This window comes from Protopterus annectens, chromosome 11.part0, assembly GCF_019279795.1.
Source record: "Protopterus annectens isolate FY-2018-M chromosome 11.part0, PAN1.0, whole genome shotgun sequence".
NCBI classification, from domain to species: Eukaryota; Metazoa; Chordata; order Ceratodontiformes; family Protopteridae; genus Protopterus; species Protopterus annectens.
The window spans coordinates 745,396,591-745,422,207 of record NC_056745.1 but is presented as its reverse complement, the minus strand read 5'-3'; the positions used below and the strand labels follow the sequence as shown (position 1 = coordinate 745,422,207).

Genomic DNA, 25,617 nt, shown 5'->3' with positions numbered 1-25,617 from the left:
TATATCCCATGTACATTTGAATTACACACATTCTCCTTGCCTCAGTGTTCCTGCTCCTTAAAACAATGAAAAAAAGAGGAAGATCAGTGGTACAGACGAAAAGGAATACGAAAGTCACACACAGCAATATGATATCACTACACCAGCCAAGGAAAACAAGTGCAAGGGTGGCTCTAGATGTTTCATGGCCATTAGCCTTTGCGTTTACACACATTTTTTATGTTTAAGTTCTGCTTGCTATTGGTGTAGATTAGCTGTGACAATAAAGCTTTGCACTAAGATTCTGAATTTTACATGCTAAATGTCAGAGTCTTAAACAAAGCTTTATAAACATTTATCCTAGTGGGGGGATATATTTTAGTACACTTTATAAAAAAAGTGTAAATGCTTTAGTCCCACAGACAATACTTCAGCAGAGTGGTTCAGTTTATTAACAGCAAACCTTGAACACATGTCACCAGTCATTTTTGGCATTTAGTTAAAACCAGCAATCAATCCTACTAAACAATCAACAGCCATTTTTATTAAAACAGCCTTAAAATTCAGGTGCTCATTTATGCTTGGTGAAATAGAAGGCATTTAGTAAAACTTGCCAATTATACTCTCTGTAATAGAAGTCATTAACTGCATCACCATTTCGGATATCAATCTTACCAAAAGAAAAAAAAATAAAACTAACACTGATGTGTAAATGTTTAAACAAAGCATTATTTTCATTACTTTTTTGAATGGCACAGCTATTCTCATAAATTCTGTAACTTAAGCATCTGTTAGTATATACCAAGCCCGGATAAATGGGGAGGGTTGCGTCAGGAAGGGCATCCGGCATAAAATTTTGCCAAATCATACATGCAGACAACAGTACAGAAATACATACCGGATCGGTCGAGGCCCGGGTTAACAACGACCACCACCAGTACTGTTGGCCAACAGGGTGCTGGTGGAAATTGGGCTACTGTTGGCCGAAGGAGGGGAAGAGGGGGAAGGCATACCTGAAGGTAGGTAAAGGCTAGGACTGTGATAGTGAGGGTTGGAACTTTGAATGTTGGCAATATGACTGGTATAGGGAGAGAGCTAGCTGATATGATGGACCGAAGGAAGGTTGGTATATTGTGTGTGCAAGAGACCAGATGGAAGGGGAGCACGGCTAGGTGTATCGGAGGCGGTTTCAAATTGTTTTATCATGGTGTGGATGGGAGGAGAAATGGCGTAGGCATTATCCTGAAGGAACAGTATGCTAAGAGTGTTTTGGAGGTGAAAAGAGTGTCGGATAGAGTGATGTTTATGAAGCTGGAAACTGATGGTGTAATGATGAATGTTGTTAGTGCATATGCTCCACAAGTTGGGTGGGCGATGGATGAGAAAGAAAAATTTTGGAGTGAGTTGGATGAAGTGGTGATGACTGCACCCATGGGTGAGAGCCTGGTGAGTGGAGCAGATTTCAATGGGCATGTTGGTGAAGGGAACAGAGGGGATGAGGAAGTGATGGGTAGGTATGGTGTTAAGCAAAGGAATGCAGAAGGTCAGATGGTAGTAGATTTTGTGAAAAGGATGGACATGGCTGTGATGAATACATATTTTAACAAGAGGGAGGAGCACAGGGTGACATACAAGAGTGGAGGAAGATGCACACAGGTGGATTATATCTTATGTAGAAGTCCAGTCTGAAGGAGATTGGAGACTGTAAAGTGGTGGCAGGGGAAAGTGTAGTTAGGCAGCACAGGATGGTGGTTTGTAGGATGACATTGGTGATCAAGAAGAGACGGGATGAGTGTGAGGGCAGCACCAAGGATCAAATGGTGAAAATTGAAAATGGGTAATTGTGAGGTGATGTTCAGGGAAGAGTTAAGACAGGCACTGGGTGGCAGTGAAGAGTTACCGATTAGCTGGGTAACTGCAGCAGAGCTAGTAAGAGAGATGGCTAGAAAGGTGGTTGGTGTGACATCTGGAAATAGAAGGAGGACAAGGAGACCTGGTGGTGGAATGAAGAAGTACAGGAGAGTATACAGAGAAAGAGGTTGGAGAAGAAGAAGTGGGATTGTCAAAGAGATGAAGAAAGTAGGCAAGAGTATAAGAAGATGAGGTGCATGGCAAAGAGAGAGGTGGTGAAGGGTAAGGATAAGGCGTTTGAAGAGTTGTATAAAGGGTTGGACACTAAGGAGAGAGAAAAGGACCTGCACTGAATGGCTAGACAGAGGGACCGAGCTAGTAAAGATGTGCAACAGGTAAGGGTGATGAAGGATAATGGGGGAAACGTACTCACAAGTGAGGAGTGTGTGTGAGCAGATGGAAAGAGTACTTTTGAGGGGTTGATGAATGAAGAGAATGAGAGGGAGAGAAGGTTGCATGATGTGCAGATAGTGAATCATGAAGTGCAGTGGATTAACAAGGAGGAAGTAAGGATAGCTATGAAGAGGATGAAGAACGGAAAGGCTGTTGGTCCAGATGACGTACCTGTGGAAGCATGGAGGTGTTTAGGTGAAATGGCAGTGGAGTTTTTAACTAGATTGTTTAATGAAATCTTGGAAAGTGAGAGGATGTCTGAGGAATGGAGAAAAAGTGTTTTGGTACCGATTTTTAAGAATAAGGGTGATGTGCACAGCTGTAGTAACTACAGAGGGATTAAACTGATCAGTCACAGCATGAAGTTATGGGAAAGAGTAGTGGAAGCTAGGTTAAGAAGTGAGGTGATAATTAATGATCAGCAGTATGGTTTCATGCCAGGAAAGAGCACTACAGATGCGATGTTTGCTCTGAGAGTGTTGATGGAGAAGTACAGAGAAGGTCAGAAGTAGTTGCATTATGTCTTTGTGGCTTTAGAGAAAGTATATGACAGGGTGCCTAGAGAGGAGTTGTGGTATTGTATGAGGAAGTCGGGAGTGTCAGAGAAGTATATAAGAGTGGTACGGGATATGTACGAGGGTAGTGTGACAGCGGTGAGGTCTGCGGTGGGAGTGACGGATGTGTTTAAGGTGAAGGTGGGATTACATCAAGGATCAGCTCTGAGCCCTTTTTTTATTTGCAATGGTGATGGACAGATTGACAGACAAGATCAGACAAGAGTCCCCGTGGACTATGATGTTTGCAGATGACATTGTGATCTGTAGTAAGAGTAGGGAACAGGTGGAGGAGACCCTGGAGAGGTAGATATGATCTAGAGAGAAGAGGAATGAAGGTCGGCAGGACTAAGACAGAATATATGTGTGTGAATGAGAGGGAGGATAGAGGAATGGTGAGGATGCAGGGAGTAGAGGTGGCAAAGGTGGATGAGTTTAAGTACTTGGGATCAACAGTTCAGAGTAATGGTGAGTGTGGAAGAGAGGTGAAGAAGAGAGTACAGGCAGGATGGAGTGGGTGGAGAAGAATGTCAGGAGTGATTTGTGACAGACGAGTACCAGTAAGAGTGCAAGGGAAGGTCTACAAGATGGTAGTGAGACCAGCTATGTTATATGGGTTGGGAGACAGTGGCATTGACAAAAAGGCAGGAGTCAGAGCTTGACGTGGCAGAGTTGAAGATGTTAAGATTTGCACTGGGTGTGACGAGGATGGACAGGATTAGGAATAAGTATATTAGAGGGTCAGCCCAAGTTGGAAGGTTTGGGGACAAAGCCAGAGAGGCAAGATTATGTTGGTTTGGACATGTGCTGAGGAGGGATGCAGAGTATATTGGGAAAAAGATGCTAAGGATGAAGCTGCCAGGTAACAGGAAAAGAGGAAAGCCTAAGATAAGGTTTATGGATGTGTTGAGTGAGGACATGCAGGTGGTTGGTGTGACAGAGCAAGATGCAGAGGACAGGAAGAAATGGAAACAGTTGATCTGCTGTGGCGACCCTTAATGGGAGCAACCGAAAGAAGAAGAAGAATTATATATAGTCTAAAATGCATCAAAAGCCATACATTCAGCCACAGAGACTAAATTTCTGGACCTACAATTAAAATAGCCAGAAACGTTATAACAGCTCTATAGAAAATTCTCTTTTTTTGTTTTAAATCATAAGCCACACTGCTTGCATGAACTACATGCAAAAATGTTACAAAGTTTAAGTTTCCAATAGTATCCTGCTTACTACTACAACTAAAGTCATTCAAGCTAACAATAACTGGTACTTCAACAAGACTGCTGATATCAGAAACAACTAATAATATTTTTCAATTTTCAAATACATCTATAATGCCTGGTGTATCTAAGCTCTATGCAAGTACATAATGTACTTTAGACATCAGGAACCTCTGTTCTACCAAAATCTGTGACATCTGAATCCAAAACCAAAGGTTTACACAGGCTGTACCTTCTAGGCACTCCTCTTTCTAAGTCATTAACCAACTGACTTCTGTAACACACTGCAAGATTTTGTTTTCCTCCAGAATTCTCATCATAAAAAAAGATACTGGCACCCACAGCGAATCTATCAGCCAATTGTCTGACCTATTATGTCAGATGCATGCTAGAAAACTGCATATATGAATTACTGTCACTTTCTTCTGAAGTGTTGTGATGATAAAAGAGTAGATGACTAGATCTTTGGGAACAACATGTAAAATATTAATATGTTCTAAATTAGTAATAAAATAAAATTTTAAAAACAAGGTAGAGGAATTTAAAAAAAAATAACACAAAACAAGGTAATTTCCTCCCTAACCAAACAAAATATTATGCATCAATAACACAAGGATAAACTTTAAACCTTTTAAAAATATGGTATGTACATGCATAAAACATTTTACCACTACAGTACTTGCATAACTGAGGCCACTGCATTCCAAATAGTGACTCCTTTTTGTTTAAAAATATTTTCAGTGTACAAAAATGAATTAAATATTCAGAAAACATGGAAAACGGAGTCAAGTAATCTTTGATCTATACACCGACTCACTTATGTGGTATCACAGTTTAGAGGTTTTTAATGATCCCCTGTAACTACGGTGTTATTCCCTTAAAAAAGCACATTTGTGAGTAAGAGCAGAAGAATCGAAAATAAAAGGAAGTATGTTTTTAACTACTGACTTTTCAAACAAAACTGCAAAAGATTTGGTCTTGAATCCACTATGGAGTAGAAAGGTGTCTGTGAGTGACACTTACTGAAATCTAATATTTGGAGAGAGGCAGAAAATATTTGATAGTACTTGTAATGTAGCTGTCTTTAACAGCAATACTACTAAAACTATCAACTTCTTTATAGGCTAAATTTATGAATGGACTATTAAATTCACAATAAAAAATTGATATCATTAAGCAGTTCAAGCATTGTTGTTTCATAATCCCTATTGTCCATTAATCAGCTTTAATTATTCTTAACTTATATTTGTTTCTCCAACTTAGTTAGGCTGTTCTTTCTTTTTGCATTTAATTAAAATAATTGTGTTTAACAAGAATTGAAAAATTAGCTCTAAATTACAGTTCACACAAATTCTTAAATACTGACTGAATCTAACAATGGAGAATTACAATACTTAAGCTTATTAATATATTTCTATTGCCAAACAAACTTATCAAAAAAGAACACTCTGTTGAACTTCAAAGTAAACTGTTTTAGCAAATTAATTTATCACACCAGCCAATGAAGTCCACTTGGCAGGTAAAAATCATAAACCTTTTGAAAGCACGTTTGTTTCCTTTGAAGATTACAAATGTATAGACAAAGTAAAACCCTTTCTGTAGTTGAAACATACTCTACCATCCTTGTTGTTGAAACCTGTTCTTCTATTGGTGATTTACTGTTGTTGCTTCCATCTCCACTGTATGTGTCAGACATCCCTCTTCATCATCACTGGCTCTGATTCTTGTTATTGCCTCCACAGCTGATTAGAGAACTGTCATATTTGGCGTGCAAGACAAACTTTAGCCGACAAGGCTTTTGGTTGGATATTTTCTGAAATAAACTCATCCAACTTAATAGGTGTGGACCTGTTGGAGCCATCACTTACTGTTATCTTGGAGAATGAAGGTTTCAATTTGAGGTCCATCTCTAAAACATAACTCAGACTAATGACTCATATTAAAACGTCCAAGGGCATTCGACCCCACATATTTATGCAGATAATCATTGTAATCCTCAGTGAATATTTTTTTTTCATTCCTAGATTAGTTGCTATTAAGATTTTCAAAAGGTGATTCAAGTTTGCTTGTCAGCATGTCGTCAGACTTAAGCTGATTTAATCTAATGAAAATAACATCAATATTCTTATAATTTTTTGCTGTAACAGATGTTTTTAACGAAGCACATTAACCGAATACAATCTTTCTCTTTAATTTTATCACATTCTTTAAGACAGTATTCCTAAGCCTTTAAATCATTATTTACATTAAACCCATGCTGAAATCTTTCCACTTTTAGACTGGCTGAAAGAGGTGTCCCAGTACTTTACCTTCAATTTCTGAAGGTCCTTTTCCAAAGCTCCAAGTGTCAAATCTTCTCCTTGATTGTCAAAAAATCCTGTCATCCTGCCCTTGTGGACAAACTGAGTTGTGCAATTAAATCCAGATGTATTAATTGCAGTGATCATATCAAAGAGAGGAATAATATCTTCAACAGTATTCCTTGAATAAAACAAAAGCAGGATCTCTGTGAACAATTCATTAGTGCAATCCAGCTTCTGGGTGGTTTAACCCATTCATATTCTTCCACTGAGAGTTTCAATGAAAAAAAATAAAAAAATAAAATTAAACCCACCTGGGCAACTATACCCATGAAGTACACCTAAAAACCAAATCATAAAATGGAAGGAAAAGCATCTTCACTAAGGCACTTTCAAAGAGCCAGCATAAGCACTTTCACCTTATAAATGAGATTCAGACTGGTTTGTCATTACGGTTAAATAACAGAGTTTTATTATTTTTTTTTTGTTTTATTACAACTGATAAAAGGTCTTAACTGAATACTTGGCACGTGAGGTTTTGGGTATTTAAGGCTTGGTGTTATAGACCTGAACCAGTCTGACAAAGTATAGTTAGTGGTATCAACATGCTTACACTAGTTTGTTTGAAATGTATTTTTTAAAACATATTAATAAGTTGTGTCTTTCCTTCCAATTTGTGCTTTTTTGCAATTGACAAGTAGAGCTGCCATTTTGACAGCCATCTTGATATTTATTTTCTGTATTACCCTAATCCTAGCCTGAGAAAATGTTTGTCACAATTATGACATGGTCTGCAAAAACATGGCAATTTTTAACAGTTCAAATAAAATTCTAACTTCATTAATATTTTTTTACAGTTTTGTCGAATACAGCCCAATAACTACAGCAATTCACAATAATCTTGGACCAATGTTTCAGAATACTTCTCAACCAATTTGGCATCACAAGGGAGATTTCACACACACAGTGTGAATCACATCAATTAACAAACTTCCTTGTGACCTCCTCCACCTCCCACTTACCTTCTATGCTGACGGCATGGTCATTTTCTCATCAGGTCATTCTCACACCAACACTCAATGCCAACTCCAGTCAGACTTACATGAGCTCCACCACTGGTTCATAATCCATAAACTACTTGTCAACCCCACCAAGACCAAAACTACGCTTTTGGAACTCTACAGAAAATTCACCAAGCACTTGACTCTTTATAACAATTGCTGACGTATAGCACCATTTCACAGAGACAACCTCCATCTTCAATTATCTAGACTGTGGGCTTGATCAGTCATATTTCCACACAAAGTGAAAGCCAAGATAAACTCCCTCCTCTTCAGCGCCAAAAAAATCTCACCTTTTCTATCCTAACCAGCTAGAGCAGCCATTGACAAAGGAGTTCTTCTTTCTCAACTGGAACATGGGCTCCCAATGCCTCCAAGAAAAAAAATGCCACAGTCCATCTCTAACAGCATCTGCCAAATCATTACAAACTCACTTCTCTGTAAGCATCACTGTAGAAAATGGCTACCCACAAAACAAAGATCTAACCTATTTTTACGATGCCAACTCTATAAACTACTCCAACTTCAAGAAAAAAAAAATTCTTGTACAACCTGAGACACTACTCAAAGCCACACCAACTCTCACCCTTAGAACAAAACTTTACAGCACTGTGCTTGACAACTTCCATTACCCCTAGGACCAAACTTTACAGCACTGCACGTGCATTCTCCTCACAGACACCTAATCTCTGGCAAACACTCCCCATTGACATTATTCCAAATTCAGAATGCAACTCAAATAGTACTTCTTCATCCAAGCCAAATATACCTAACTTATCTATTTTCTGAGTCTGTCCTCCTCCTCTCTTAAGACTCATTAAAGACTGACCCACTTTAGAAACTAATGTATGTAATTACATTCTGCTTGATTGTACACTGCACTGTTTGTTCACTAGAATGTATAAATTCATTTTTTCTATGTAATTAGTCTGAACTAGGCTGCTGTTGCTTACATTTCTGCAATTCTTGTTTTTCAGATGTTTTGTACTTCACCTAGGCTGAACTTGAAATTGGTCAACACTGGCCAGTGCACTACCACAATAAACAAATATAAATAAATACATACGTACATACATACATAAAAGTCAACTTCTGCAATGGAATTCTGGAGAGAAAATTGCAGATTTTTTTGTAACAAGGCCTCAAAAATGGCATGTGGAAAATTTAAGTGATCCATATTAAGAAACAGTCAAGCAACTGACACTCGAAATACCCTTTAAATAAAATGGAACTAACAAACTTGCTGGGCTATACCCTAGTTTCTGACATGATTAAGACTTAAAGATATGTTTCTGCAGCTCTCAGCACTGAATATAAGAAAGTGGAGGACCACAGGATGCTGTCTCTGTACAGGAACATTAGATACAGATGAGAGAAATGTCAATGAACAGTTTTTCTTATTACAAAAAAAAAACTGAGGATTGCTTTATTTACTCATGGACAGACACTGTCCATAATGAGAGGTCAGACATATGAAAACTGGCTAAAGATAGTGTTATTACAAATGACTGCAGTTTGCGGTTAGAAAACAAGAGTGGATGGACAGAGCTTTACACGTTATGAAGCATGAAATGTGATATTGTTATGCCACATTGACATATTGCTGCTCACTGGTATAGAAGACAGCTTAACTTTAGGGAATTCTGTACTTCAAAATTTTACAAACAAAATCAGACCTCAGGTATTTCCTTGTTTCCTCTTGCAAAGATAACCGATTTGCACTCCCATGAGATGCAATATGGTAGCGATATTACAAGGTTACTATGAGGACCACGCATAAAAATGTGACAGCCAATAATCAAATATTTTATGTCTGTATATTACTCTAGGGTAACACTACACCACTTCCATGAATGTTACCTTATTAGTGCTACAGTTTTGCCACAATCTCATTTACCCATTATCTACATGGGGTTGGGGTGTTGTATCAACCTCGATTCAATGTTGCTCTCCTACTTTCTTTGACAGTCCTGCCTGACTGACGCAGATCTTTTTGACAGTCCTGCCTGACTGACGCAGATCTTCTCTCACACAATCTATCTATCTATTTGCTGGCCGTCCTCATTACATCTTACCTCTTCCTGTCAAAATCTTCTTCACCAAATCATCTTCTGCTTTCTTGCACATATACCAGAACCATCTTAGTTTTCTATGATCTTTGCTTCAGCTGGAGCTACTCTGTATTCTGCACTAATGTCCAAATTCCTTCCTCTGTCCCACAGTGTACATCCTACCACCCATCTCAGGCACTTCTACTCCATCACTTCTAGCTTTCTCAACTCTTCTGCCTTCACTGACCAGGTTTCTGTACCTCAGCCATATATGTGTTCTACAGTCTTCACTGAATTGCCATTCTTCTTCAACACTGCCCATTTCCTCTTCTTCCAGAAGTGTTACAACCCTAAATATTTTTAACTCTTGTACTTTCACTGCAGTCAACTTTCAGGTCTTCAGCCTAGTCTCTGTTGACCTTAGAGAGCCTTCTCTAACCAATGCTTGTAGCCAGTTATGGCCACCAGTGGATTATGCTTGGGTCAACTGTTTTACTGGGGTTGACTTTGCATTCTCTTATTCTAACCCTTTGTTTACTAAGAAAAAAAATCTATCAGGGTTGCATGTTTTCCAGTCTTGTATGCAATGTTGTGACTGTCTCTCTTGCTGATCCATGTGTGCCAACATCAAGCCTTTTGCAGAGCAGAATTGTAGAAAGGCCTGCCCTTTTTTCCTGTTACCCTACACATGTGGATACAAACAGTCCTTATACTCTGTTCTATCTGTCCCAATATGAGCACTCAGATTCCCATTTTCAACATGAATCCATGCTGCAGTCTTGCTTTATCTAGCACATCCTGCAACTTCTGCCTGAATGCACTGTTTTCCTTGCTATCTCAGCCCTGGTACATGGCATCAGCTGAGATTATGAACACTATCCTATCTTTAGATTGGAGTCTGACTGCCATAAGTGTACCACTAATTCTAATGACATCCCTCACTGTCTTTTGAAGATTTTCCCCTCACCGCCATTCCCACACCATTTCTACTCTGTCCTACTCCTGAGTAGTAGTTTCTGGATCCCCAAATAAGTGGCTTCTGGAGCACTGCCATTCCACACTGTCTTTTGGATATACAAAATATTCAGTCTTCTACTTACCATATGTTACCCACTTCCAAGCTGCATCCTGTCAGTGCACTTGTAATCAATTTAACAATTTTTAGTTGTAGTTTGCCAGGCTGACTGTAAAATCCAGCTTTCTCTCAAGAGAACTACTGCAGGTGACCTAGCTGGGCAAAGGGACACCAGCAGCTGGTAGCTGACTCAGGGTTGCAGGGCTTTATAGAGGGCATACACTGGCCAACAGAGGCACACAGGCCCCTATCACCATTAGCATGGATCCCTGGTGTAGGTCAAGCCCTGAACTCACTTATCACAAGTAAATACCTATGCCTATTTTTGGCGACAGTCAATTTGACCAAATCACCAACAGCCAGTTTTTACACCATAAAATGGCTAACCCTAACATGGCTTGTGATCTATGTTCTCTCATCTAGATGATACTGTGTACACTTGGTGCACAAGCAGTAGGCCTACACAACTGTTCACCGATAGGCAACAGCTGGAGTATGTGCTGCTACCTACTACTCCATTCAGTTTTTCTGAGTGAGTTTGAGGTGGAAACACTAATCAAGTTTGGGGAGGTGAGAGTGACCCCACAGAGATATGGGGAGAACATGTGAACTCCACATAGGCATTTTCTTGAGGTTAAGATCTAATCCTGTACTTCATACTTGGGAGCCGAAGACCTTAACCTTTATGCCAGCTAACTTTTTTCACTACCACAAAATTGCCCACTTAATTATATGGTTTTCTAGTATCATCACCAACATGCTGACTTCACAAGCACTAGTTCTGACTTTTCTGGGAGAAAGTTTCTTTAAACTAGGTGTGCACATAAAATGTGCCAAGTGATACCGACTTTAATCTGCAAATCAGTCAGCTACTATACAATTCTGCTTTCTCCCATCCTTTATGATGTTTCAACAAATGTTCTTCAACTTACTCTACCAATTTATTAATTTCTTTACTTGGGCTGTGAACCTTATCATATTCAATCTAGTTAGAAATTTCCCACTCATTTATCCTTCCTCTCTTTCTCAATAATACTAAAAGACACCTCTACAGAGCAGCTTTACATCTTTTACATAATGATACTGGTGCTGACCCCACACGATCAGTAAATTTTATTTCTAGGTAATTCCACACTATCAGTGCATTCTACCTATAAGTTCACAAGTAAGTACCTGCGTAGCTGCCTTTCAGGCCATTTTTAAGCCTAGCCAGTTTCTCTTTTTGTGCTCGAATTAACCTATACAATTTACACTCTGGCCTAACTCATCCCATGGTCAATAATATATTATCCCTAAAGAGAAAAATGGGAATCATACCATAGACAATTTGAGGGGACCCATGCATGGGAAAACGTATTTAGGAGCTGCCTCTGTCCATTACTAGTACAGGGGTTAGTCCAGAGGTAAATTTTCTGTTTCCCATCCACAGCTCTAAGTTGCCCTTGAATATGGACAAGGATGAACTCTGTTGTGGATGAGAAGACTGTTCCAAAGTATCACTATTCTTTGCGAGATATACCTGTGCCTCCAAACTTTTCTGTTAATGTTTCGGATTACTGATGCCATTTGACTAGCTGACATGCAGTAAATCCATCAGTATTGGGTTGGAGAATGCCTTGTATGCCAGACACAGGTCACCTCTTAATAGTCTGTAGAAAACAGAGTATAGTGAAAGGGCTTTAAGTCAGTCCATGCAGGGCATGCTGTTTAGGCCTTATACCCTTTTAGTGAGGTACCTCTTAGGGCATTTCAGTTGTGCATGTGTCCAGACAGACATTATGCCAATAGTCAATGATTGGCCTAAATGAGGTCTGAGTAAGGGGGGGGGGCTGTGACATCATTACATGTAGACACAAACCCTTTGTTTACAAGCTGTGCAATACTGAAGGCCTTTATTTTGTAAAAAAAAAAAAAAAAACTCCCAAATCCCAAACAACTGTGTCACCTTTTAGGGGCACATTGTTAATGTGGTAGTTCTTCCCATATGATACAATAATGATTGTTTACATTTAGTTTCGGGCCATGATTTTGGCACAAGTTACTTATTTGTGACAAGCCTTCCTGTAGGATGGCCAAGTCCTTTGGGGATTCAATAACTGCTGCTAGCTTGCAGTCATCTGCAAAGTTAGTCAGCCAGAGCCCTTTGGTATTGACTTTTACTCCAGAAAAGTACATGCCCAACAGGCCAAGTCTGACTGCAGTCTTGTCCAAACCTCATGTCCCAAAATGCTTTGGCACAGCAGACACCACCGTTGCCTCATAGCAAGACGCTCACACGTTTGATTCTCTACTGGGGTGCATTCTGTGCAGAGTCTGCATGTCCTACCAGTGTTCTGTGGAGGTTTGCCATGGTCTCTGGTTTCCTCCTACATTCCAAAGACATGCAATAGATGGATCGGACACGCTAAATTGGCAACAGGTATTAGTGTGTGTGGTTTGGAAGAACAACTGGCAGGGCTAACCACCTGATGGTGTGAACCTTTAATCTAGATGATTGTCACTGTTGATGTGACACCACAACTCCATGTGCAAAAATGGGAAAAGGGGGTTGTGTACAGATCTCTATCTTACTTTACATCACAATTGTTGCCTTTTGATCACAGCACTACTAAACGTGAACGGTTAGTTCATGATGACACATGAATTATCTTTTCACTTTTCTACGTAAATTCATTTGCAATGTAGTGTAGTAATGTTTGAACCCTGGTATACCTTTTGCAAGTCAGATAGCCATTCACTGATCCACTGTTTTCACACAGGTAGCTCTTTACAAAACTAAGACAGCAATGTTTAAACAATGGTTAAAAAGTAGTTGTTTGAACAATAAATATACACTTACCTTTTCTGGTTCATTGGAGCAATCTGGTTCCACTCATTTTTACAGGGATTATAACAGTGAGCTGCAGCAATTTCCTGGCTGGTCATTCTATACCCACCAACTATAAACAAATAATTGTCTAAAACTGCTGATGAATACCCTCTAACATTAATCATATTTGTAGGGAGAGTATTAGCTAATGGAAACCACCTTTGCATAACTTCATCGTACTTGAGCATGGACCATGGTTCACTTTGATGAGCAAGTTCAGAGGACGTAGGGGTAAAGTCCCCAATAGCCACAAGGGTTGCATTGCCCGTCATCCTCATATCTCGAATTTGCTGCTTAAAAGAGTTCGGCAAAAGATTAAATTCTGGTCTCTTGAGTACTGGATGGAAGTGACATGTCATGTACTTCATACAAGCAATCCTTAGGTCATGGATACCATAAACATCAGAAAGTTTATAAAGTTCTACACAATTATCTAATCGGACTTCGGAAAGAATGCGATTTAGAACAGAAGTAACTTGTAAGAACGATGCAGTTTCTATCAAATCCTCTAATGTTTCGTTATTGATCTGTATTGTAGATGTATTAATAAAGCCAATAATCAATTCAATACCGCTGACGCTTAATCCCTGCAACTGAACCACGCCTTCCGACGACTCCTTCATCCCTGAACTATAAAGCGCTTTAAAATAATCACTTTTTTCTATCAGTTTACTTTTGCTTACGTTATAAGTCTTGTCTTCTATATTAATTGAAATTATCTCGTCAGCAGACATGGTTTAATCAAGCGAGGCAATGTCAGCATCCCAAGGTAACAAATTATTTTACAAAGCGTTCTGTCATTTATTCTTCAGACAGTTCTTTACATGGGTCACGTTCTATAACTGCAGAATATCTCTGAAAAACAAGCCAAAAAAGGAGATGTCTGAGTCCTACTACCATCTCTAAGGGATTCCCAAATCTGGTTTTAGTGAACAGAACAGCTTAAGCATTTGATTCATACATTACACTATCAGTAGCTTTGACTAAAACAATATATTATTTACTAGAAAAAATGTTTGTAAGTATTTTGAGAGCACTTTCGTTAAACAGAAACTGAAATACATTACAATTTACGAAAAGCTAAATATTTACCTACTACACTTTTGGTGTTGTCACTTCCTGTTCCGCTAAATTAACGAATTGGAACTAACAAGGAAAAAAGACATAAGGAGCGCGCCATCCTAGTGCAGTTGCTGTAAAGAAGTAATTGTTAGGAGTTTGTACTGTTGGCATGGATTGTAGTGGTTACTCTTCGAAATCAGGAAAGATAGTTATGCATATTTTCAACGCGAGAAAACACAGCACCTCTAATTCCTGTTGATATTGGTTAGGGAATAACAGGGTAAGTGCCACCTGGCAAAATACAGGGGCACACGGTAACGCAGCTTTTAAAAGCTGTTTGAACTTTACTCAACGGCAGAACTAAGTGGCTAACTAGCATTTAATGCTGTTGGCTATACAGAGGGGCGCTTGTTTTTACTGTTGTCTACTTGGGAAGTTGTGCCCTGCGAAAAAACACGAAAAGTGGCAATATGTCCAGAGATTTTTAGGAAAAAAAAAATCCCAGTTTCCTGTAATAGTTGCACAATTATTCTGTTTTTGAAGTATTCTAATACTATATGAAACAATAGAGACAACTCAAGTTTTACAAGAGTAAGCTTTATTTTTTGGGATCATTTACATTGATAAGTGTATACTAGGATAAGGACCACAAGGGACTTAAAAGCCTAACCATGGATCCCAGGTGTGACCCACAATTCTGCTTTATAATGGGTTATTTCCTGACTGCCTCTGTCCACCATAGACGCAAGAGCCCAATCAAAGGTGAATTTCTGATTATCCATCCTTTGGTCTGAGTTGCGTTTCAATGGAGATAGGGAGAAACTCTGCTTCACATGGACAAAGAGCCTGTTCCAGAGAATAAGAATTATTTGGGAAACACGCCTGTCTCTCTGATATGTTCTATTTATGTTGCAAGAGAAATTTAGGTCCTTTAATATAGATGTTCTGATGCTGTTTGTTTAGCGAATGTGCAAAAGACATCAAAACAGTGCCCAGGGATGCCTTGTATGCCAGGCAAAGATCATCGCTTAGAAGTCTGTATGATAGTGAGTTAAGAGACAGGGCTTTGAAGTGATCAGCAAAGGACATTGTGTTTATTCCCTGTGTTCTTTTGGTAAGAACCTTTGTGGATGTTCAGTTGCTGCATGTGTCTGGTCAGATATATACTGAAAGGGCATTATACTTTGTGATCGACTTGATGAGGGCTGGGTACGGTGGTATGATGACCAGTCAGGACCTAGATGCTGTGCCATTGCTTATAAGTTGAGCAACATAGGAGGATTCCGCAACCTTGGACACTGTTGAGGGCTAGATTACTGTCTACACAAGTTTACAGATCCCTAACTAGTGAATCAGCTTTTAAGGGTGTTGTATTGTTGAAGTAGTTATCCAGGATGGCAGATTTCCCAAAAGTTACTATAATGTATTTCTTGGTATTGCGTTTTAAGCCACGGCTTGGCATTAAGCGGTTGGCTGTATTAGATCTTCCAGTTTGCAATCATCTACAAAATCTGGTTAGCCAGAGGCCCTTGACATTGGCTTTGACGTCCAAAAAGTAGATAACAAAGAGGAATGGACCTAGCACTGAACTCTGGGAGGCTTCACTGGTGATCAGCCTTTTTATAGAGGTGATCTTATCAATTCTAACCTCCTGAATTCTGTCAGTGAGCTAGCTAGTTATCCAATGTGTTATAAAGGAGTTATACCTAGCTCCTACTTTTGTAACAATGCCTGAGTTGGGTGTTTTATCAAATACTTTAGCCAGATCTAGGTAAGCAGTATGCACAGTCTTCCCCTCATCTATTGCCTTAGTGACCTTTTCAAAGAAGTCCACCAGATTCAGTAAGTATGACCTTTCTTTGAAAAAGCCAGACTGGGATGGATCCAATGTCTGGAGGTCTCCAATGTCCTTGTTCTTAATATCCATGATAATTCTTTCCATGACTTTGCAAACAAGACTAGTCAGACTAATGGGTCTGTAGTTTCCAGAATCTGTTGAAGGTCCTCCCTTATGAAAGCGGATGATCCTCACAATCCTCCATTCACATGGCACAAAGCCTTTTTTTAGGACTATAGTTAAATAGTGGCTACTGGTGTCTTGATAAGTTGTATTTTAGACTATTCAGTAGGCATCCTGGGATGTTACCGGCCATTTTCATTGAGGCCGTGTTCTTGGCTTTAGTGAGTGCAGCCAGTACAGTTTAGTTGGAGGGGTTACATATGAGAGTAGTATTGGAGGAATGGTTGGGGGGATTCGCTGGAACTGAATTTGTCCGCCATTAGGTTCACTATATTTTCAGGCTCGGTGAATTGGCACCATTAATTGCCATTTCAACACATTGCTATATGTTGCCTTTGAGGTTTCTGACATAGCTGGTAGAAGGCCTTATAGTTATCTTTTACCTGGTTGCGAGTATGGTTTGTCCTGGAAAATATCACATATCTATAAAGAATATCCCAGTATAGGCATCTGAAAAGGTGGAAGCCTTACGTATTTTTTGCCTGTTGTTAGGGCAAATGTTTGTTGATCTTCCAAGGCTTTGAAGGGATAAAGCTCCACTACAAGGAATTATGATCACAATCATAACCCTTTATTATGCTTTCTGGACATAGATACGAAGATCACAGGATCATAGAATCATAGGAAGTTACTAGGCTATTAGCCCTGAGGCTCTTACAAGCCTCGCCAAGACTTTACCCCATGTTCCAACAAGTCAGCACCCTATGCCACTGTCCAGCAGGGACACAGGTGGAATCCCTGGAAATCCAGTGATTTCTGTGCATCCATGTGGAGCTTTATCCTTTCAAAGCCTTTGAAGATCAATGCCGCAACCAGACCATCAAAGGATTACTCCTCCGTAAGCACCCTTGACTGGATTCTGGTATCCCACCCACTCTAGTAGCGGTACCCTCCCTGACTCCATTAGTGAACACTTTCCCATTTTTGCTCATCGTCACTCTCCCTCCCAACAGCTGTCTCATACTACCATCTCTATACCCTCCTTAAAACACTTCAACCCCAACATCTTCTCTAACCTACTGAAACAATTCAACTGGAATCCCCTAAAAATTCTTCCCCTAGATGAAGCCATCTCCTACTTTAATACATTTCTACACCTTTTAGACACCTTTACCCCCTTGAAAACTAAAAGAATTAAAAGCAACACCGTCCCTGTCTAACTAAAGACACCTTAGCTGTCGTGTGCCTCTGTGATAAAGCCTTGAAACACCACCATAAAAATAAAACCCTAGTCACCCTAAATGAATACAAAATGCTCCGCAACAGAGTTAAAAAGCTCATCACTTCAGATCGTAAATCCTACTATACCACACTCCAAAATAACCATAAAATGAACCCTAGAAAATTCCGGGATAGTATCTCCACCCTCTTTAACCCAGGCAAAAAGGAAAACCTTGCCCCAATCACAATGCTTCCGATATTGACTTAGCCTCCCAATTTAACAACTTCTTCATTGACTCCATAACCAAATTGACATCATCCTTCTCAAATAACCCTACTTAGTCAGCTACACCTTCAGCTATCTCCTCCTCTTCAGGTACTTCCACCTCCCACCTTCCTCACTTCTCTCTGAAACCCATCCCAGTATCAACTATAAAAAAACTCCTTCAGAAATTAAAACTATGCTCCAATGCCCCTGACAATAGCCCTTCATTCTTCCTAAAGACAGCTGAAGAAGCCATTGCCTTCCCCATCTGTATTCTTATAAACCGGTCACTCCAAGAAGGCCACGTACCCCAACTATGGAAAAAAGAGGGGATTTTATCTCATTTTATTTATTTTGTGTCTCATTAAAAGGTTAATCGTCCGTGGTGGTGTTTTTTGGCATTTCTACTCACCCTTCTATCAGCTGGTTTACCAGTTACTTTTCTAATAGGCAACAAGCAGTCAAATGGAAGAAAGCCATTTCCCCATTCCTCCACACTCCCACTGGTGTACCCCAGGGTTCCATATTAGGTCCCCTATTGTTCAATATTTTCATAAATGACTTCCACCGCGCCATCCCTAATACAAAAATCATCCAGTATATGCAGACAATTCAACAATTATCTGTTCTGCTAACTCCACTCCCACCCTCATAAAATTAAACCAAGATGTCTTCTCATCCATTGAACACTGGATGCTAGATAATCACCTGGCACTTAATGCATCAAAAACCAAACTCATGATATTCACCCCTTCCAAAACCACAACTATCAACATAAATTCATTCTCCATAACCAGTCAGAATAACACTTCTCTTGAAATTGTATCCTGTGCAAAACTGTTAGGAGTTCTCATTGACAACCAGCTCAAATTTGATACCCATATACATACAAATATTTAAAAAACACACCAGAAACTTGGTATGTTCTACTGCCACATTGGCTACATTACTCCATCTACTCAATTCCTTCTGTCTACCACATATCTCATCCCTTCTCTACTCTATGGTGCCCCACTCCTAACCAACCTACAATCTTCTATTAAAACAAAACTCTCTTCCTGCTACAACAAAATCGCCAAATTCACCACTGGACACAGATCCTCCACTCACCATTGTATTGCTCTCCATAAACTAAACTGGCTAGAGCTGTCCAACTACCTTATCTACTCTCAACTAATTCATACTCAGAAACTTATTTTCAGTCCCTCTCTCTGCCCCTCCCTTGCCTCAACCTTTACAATGCACCTACCTAACAGACTCCTAAGGACCAGTCCTCAGAATCTGATTGAACTTCACAAGCCTGCCCATCCAGCAGACAAACTTTTACTCTCTTTTTCCTTGGCACATCTCTGGAACTCCCTCCCACCTCATATTTGCCTCACCAGCAGCCCTTCCACATTTAAAATTCTATTCCACTCACACCTAACATCTTTCTGGGAATGCTCATGTTCCCATCCTGCATTAGATCCCCAGCAGCTACCTTAATTCTTACCCCTTCTCCCTCTCTCCCTTTATCCTAACTCAAATATCTACCTCCCCTTTTGCTTCTGTTTCCCTACTTCCCCTAACTCAACTCTCCCTTATTTCATTTAACTTACATATCCCCCCACTGATCATATTTCCCCTGTGGCAACATACATATTGTAAATAGCTCCCTAGTTTAATTGATTTGTAAATACCTACTTATTATTGTTTAGACTTAACATCTATGTTAGCAATGATAGTGACCATATATATTGTAAAGCTAATTGTGATATAGTTTCTGTTTTTTTCTAATTGTATTAACATATACTTTTGCTTCATGTACTCTTCTTGTATTTTAATAACCTGTTGTTTAATATAATGTATCTATGGAGCTTTTCTCCGCGGGACTCCATTGAAAATAGGCTCTTTCGGCCCAATGGACCATCCTGGCAAACAAAATTTCAAGTAAATATATAAATAAATAAATAAAATTTCTGGAATACATAATAAGCCTGATATGTTGGAAACACAGTCATAATTGTCTATGTTATGTGTTTATCAGCAAAGGCATTACTGTGCATCTGCATTTTACTTCATTAAACTTGTATTCCATTCCATTTGTAACTGTCTGGAGAATAAATTCAAACAATCCAAGTGCAACAGACAGTTGCAAACAATGAGACTGTTCTTTGGATTTACCGCCAATGCCATTTTATGCAGGATATTATGTATTTGGACAGTGGGTCCTGCAAAAGAATTTTAAAAAATGGCAAATGTTGATACTTTTGAGAAGAATTTTCCATAAGTCTCATAAATCTCACATTTCAAAAAAAAAAAAAAAAAAGTGTCCCATTATGGGCATTTGAAAAGGTGACAACCCTAGACTTTTAAATCTGTGCAAACTGAAAAGCTGTTACAATTTTTACATGCTTGATAAAGCCACCTGATATATACAAAGGTCAGCTCAATTTGCACATGCATGTCAAAGTTAGATTAACACTGCAAAGTTTATTTAGAGACTGTGCAATTTTTTTAACTGTTGGAAATTAGTCTCTTTCATCAGTGACCTGTTGCCCTTTATGAATGGAAAATGGACCTTCATTTACCCATTTTGTGCACTGTGTGCTTTTTGAACTTTTTGTAATGCATTTTGTATACAAAAAAAGAAGAAAAAAGATTTTCACTTTGATGACCTATAGCTGAACTTCTTTGCTCAAGAAGTCTGGACAAGGCCAAAAAATATTCAGTGGACAAAGGACCAAATCAAGGGCAGTTTATAGATAATACTGTGGTTCACATAGAAAATTAATAAAACAACATGATTTGCATCTATATGAATTTTCTGAAGAATAAGAAATATAAAACCGTAATGTCTGGCATTATTGACTGCAACCTTCAGTGATTTATTAGAAAATCAAGCATTTTATTGAGGGACAGGGCAAAAATATGAAGCAAAGTCAGGAACAATTAAGAGTCATGATTGATGATATGATATTGAGAAAATGTCACAAGTGAAAATGAAATTCTTATGCCTTTGTATTCACAATGTGGGTGCAATTTGTAACTAGAGTATCACTTTCCAGTTTGGACTTTATATTATTTATTTATTTATTGACATTTGTTGACCGGGAAAGTCCACTGGGCCAATGACCCATTTTCAGTGGAGGCTCGGGGAGAAAAGCTCCATATAATCACAGAAATTTTTACATAACATCAGCTTAACTTTGAAAGTCAAGAACATTTTTACACAATACAAATTGAAGTAGATATACAAGACAAATACATATTATAGAGGTGTACAGTACAAGAAAATAAACACAGTGTGTTAGATATTTAGTAATTCTGTTTGTATATTCTCATAAGTAAGAATACTGTTTAATCAGTTATGTTTATTCACCCACAGAAATAAAGAAAGCAAGAGAGATTGGATACGAAGACAGTGTAAATTGCAACTATATTAAGTTAGTAAAAGTATTTGTAGTGTATAGTGGCCAAAACATTTAAGGTGATTTAATTATATGACTACAAGAACAGACAAGGTTATTGAGGTAGTGTTCTTTTAGGTGGGTCTATATTAGAACATTGACTTTTTAAAACGTCGAATGTTCTAATATTGACCCCTATTCAGCGAACGCTGACATCGGGCATGCAGAACAGCAAATCTTTTCCAAGGGAAAGAATTCGCTGTTCTGACACACATACACACAACACAAACACATCAAACAAACAGCAATCCACACACATACACATAAAATCCTACATCTAACCCTGCACTAAACTGTACACACACCACTAGCTATCCACTTACCTTAACCCTAACCCTAAGGTCCATCACTATCGCACACTCACCTCACCCACGCCCTAACCCTAACTCACCTACCCCGCCCTAATCCTCATGTCCACACAATCGCACACTTACCTGACCCACACCCTAACCTTAACTCGCCTACCGTGCGCCCTAACCCTCACATCCACACAATTGCACACTTACCTGATCCTGACCCGTAACTTTCCACCACAGTGCTGAACATAGCAAAGTCACAGGAACGGCCAACTGAATTCCTTCTCTAGGAAGAAATTCGGTGTTCCGCAGCTTTGCTATTTTCAGCATTCGCTGAATAGGGGTCGATATTAGAACAGTCGAAGTTGTGAAACTTCATTGTTCTAATATAGACCCCTTTTAGGTTTTAAGGTAGTATACAGCTGTGAAAGTATCCTTCATGGGGAGATAGGCTATGGATACTTACTGCTGACAGGCAGTAAATATTGCCATGGTTATAACTCCTTCTTGAATTATATGGATTATACAATGACCGTAGGCATCATTGTTTTTATGTTTTAAAAACAGGTGTAATAGTAATATGATTTGCACCACAGTTATACACTGTTTTACAAAGCAATAAAAGAATCTATGACCTGTATATTAGAATAATTACAGACTATTACTGTACTGAAAGGCATCTTGCAACCATTGTTCTAGGTCAGATTTCAGAAATGTGTAAATCAGGAAATGCAAAATACTGTTGTATGACAGCTTCACAAATTTTAAATCTTTGTACTGTTTTCGAGTTAATTCATATTTAGCAATGAAGCCACTGTCTGAAAAAAAACTCAGAAGACCTTTCACAGCTGAATGCTAAAACTAAGGTACCAGGGTTGTAGAATGCAGTACTACAATCTAGCCCATATTTAACTTATAAAAATGCAGCTCCTTTCAATGCCCATAAGGAGTATCTTAGTGTACTATAGGTGACCTCAGAGTATACAGTTTGCACAGTGTTTCACCCCACATATAAAGGGCAGTTCTACTATAATGTACATCTAATGATGAGTACAGGAAGATGCGTAATAGATTTAAGGTTAATCTCAAATGAAATTGCATGGTAGATCCATGCTGTAAACATTTTGTAACTGCTGTAATGATTATGTCCCAAAGGTTTAATTATTTTATTTTATTTATTTATCTATCATTTGTTAACCATTTAGGATCACTGTTTTGCAGATCATTTTCTGGCATGACCGAAGCCATTATAGTAATTGCTAGAAAAAAAAATCCATCTCCTCATTTCAGCAAGAACATCCTTATTCATCAAAAACTGGATTAAAGACATTTTTACTAACATGAGGAAGTGGGCTCTGTGTTTTTCTGGTTCTGGGTGGGTTGGCATACAGGTTAGGGTTTGGTATAATGGCTAAGGTGTTTTACCTCTCAGGCACAATGTATACTGTTTGATTCTCACCTTTGGTCATGTGGGGCAGGGTTGGCATAAAGGTTAATATCTTTACCTCACAAATACAAGGTATGGAGTTTGATTCTGACCTCTGATTATTAACTAGCCTTTAATAGCTTTAGCCTAATATTTACCAGTGAAGTGAACCTATAAACCTTAATGGTGAAGTATGTGCATCCTAACAGACTACAACATTTATTTAGGTTTCATTATGACACTACATTACAATTAATGAGTTACAATGCCTAGTAAAGAGAACATAACAGCAAATAAAAAGTAACCGTCATTGGCAGATTGTGAATAGATTGCAATGTAGTTAGAGATAGTAAAATATATCATATAGCTTTATTGAGGTCTGAAAAGTAAACTGATTGAACTTTATAGAACAGATGATACATAAATAGCTAACTAGGTACATAATTCTAAATGTAAACACTGAACACTACATCCATACGAGATGATCCTGTCAGAAACTAACTGTATGACCTGAATATTTCAAGTGATCTGAATAAGAAAAAAAGTAGTAAATACGCATGTCTTCACTTGAAAATAAAGATATAATTAAATTAAATTAAAGTAAAATGCATTAATGTAGTGAGAACAGAGAACATTTTTAACTATTATGTGCCACATTGTTGTTTGAGTAATATTGTCCATTTCTTAAGTTTATAGGAAGTTGTTGGCATTAGCATTACACAGGGAGTTGTTACAAGAAAAATTCATGGTGAAACCTGCTGTCAGACAATCAGAAATTATACATTTGCTTGATTACAGTGAGATGTTATAATCCTTAATTTTACAAAATAGTTGTAAATCCTTTCTCATATCTGCATTCTGTCTGAAAATCACGTTTTTGTGGTTATAAAGCATAGAACTGCCTACTTGTGTTATGCATTTAACAACCATTTAGACTGGTGAACAGTGAAATAATTTTTAATAACTTGCCCAGTCTGAGCTCACTGTCATTACATACGTCTGCAAGTTCATAAAAATACAACTAAATAATCTACAGCAGCTTATATAAAACCAAACAGTATAACACAATGCAGACATCCATAACATCATTAAAAACTGAAAGCAGCAACACTCCTGTAACAAATTTTATATGTAATGTCATCTCTACCACACAAAGTTAAAAAAGCATATATCTGTTCATCATGAACCAACAGAAAGGAAGTACATGCATACATTTCATTTATTTAAAAAATGGATTAGCTTTTTTTAAATAAATGATTCCTTTAACAAGAGTCTCCTTTAATAGGAGTAATGGCATCATTGTTTGAAAAGTGATATATTTACAGGATGGGAATAAAAGACCGTGCTTCATGAAGAAATATTAGTAACATTTTAGTGTATGAAATGTAGTCTTATCTGTAGAGGTTAATGCAGGGAGAGTCCAATGTATAAAGACTTTGGAGATGATTATAATAAGCCTAGGAATTAGAAAGATTCTCATCACTCACATAAATTGCCTACCACAGGCATGTCAGTGTATGAGAATGGGAGAAAATGAGATTCAAAGACAGCTTTGGCCACAATGGGACATACCTCATTATCAGTTCATTAGGATATCTCTGTACTGTCATAGGTTAACACTAACACTATCAGACTTGTGACAGTGGTGGTGGTGTTTACCCTGGTGACATGCATTGCATTGGCAATGGCACTTCCCCTACACTCACACATACACATGATCTCAGAAACTCTCTCACACACACACACACACACACACACACACACACACACACACACACACACACACACACACACACACATTAAACAAGCTCCCCACAGTCAATCAGACTTACAGACACACACACATATGCATAGGCACACAACACACACACACGCACACACACAAACACACCCTTGATTCCCTACCTAAGCCCTCTAGAGTGACTACCAACATAGAGACATAGACACACATGCTTGCACACATTCATCTAGCTTCATTAATGCTACTACAGATAGACTGACCAGCATGCTTGGATGCTCCTACAGACAGGCAGACAGGTCTGTGAGATGGAAGGGCTAGGATGTGACTAAAGACAACAGGAACCCCAACTATTCTAACCTGATACCAAAAGAGGCAGGAAGTAGAGCAGCTCCATGGAGCAGAGGGATAAAGCCCTTACTGTGACCCAGATGACCTGTGTTTAAATAGGGGCATGGGCACTGGAGGAACCTCATGGGGGGACAGTAGGGGTGAGCAGCTGATGTCAGCTCAGCTATCTTGGGGTAGCTCAGTCTAGGCTTGCTACAATACACATCAATGTTGAGAGCCTGACATGCTGCTAAGTGGGTGTACCATTTAGTCAGAGGTTGTGCATGTGCAGAAGTGTGCAGCCTCCTATTAATGCAGCAGCTGAACTGAAGATCACAGGACTACCAAGGGGTTGGATGTGTTAGGACATACTCCCCAGCAGCAATATGTTGTTGTACCTGTGTCCTTGATCTCTTCACTGGCCCTGGACAGGGGTTAGGCTAAGCCTGAGAAAGAG

General features: G+C 38.8%; 1 protein-coding gene across 1 annotated transcript in view; it reads right to left on the bottom strand.

Annotated features, from left to right (window-relative positions):
- Positions 1–14,693, bottom strand: part of KLHL42 (kelch like family member 42) — a 365,428-nt gene extending 350,735 nt beyond the window's left edge. Inside the window, exons 1-2 of the mRNA XM_044088196.1 lie at positions 14,506–14,693; positions 13,384–14,268 (exon numbers count right to left, since the gene is read on the bottom strand). Of these exons, the coding sequence (XP_043944131.1) occupies positions 13,384–14,147 (764 nt within the window). The 5' untranslated portion in view covers positions 14,148–14,268; positions 14,506–14,693. The remainder of the gene's footprint in view (positions 1–13,383; positions 14,269–14,505) is intronic.
- Between the last annotated feature and the right edge of the window lie 10,924 nt (positions 14,694–25,617).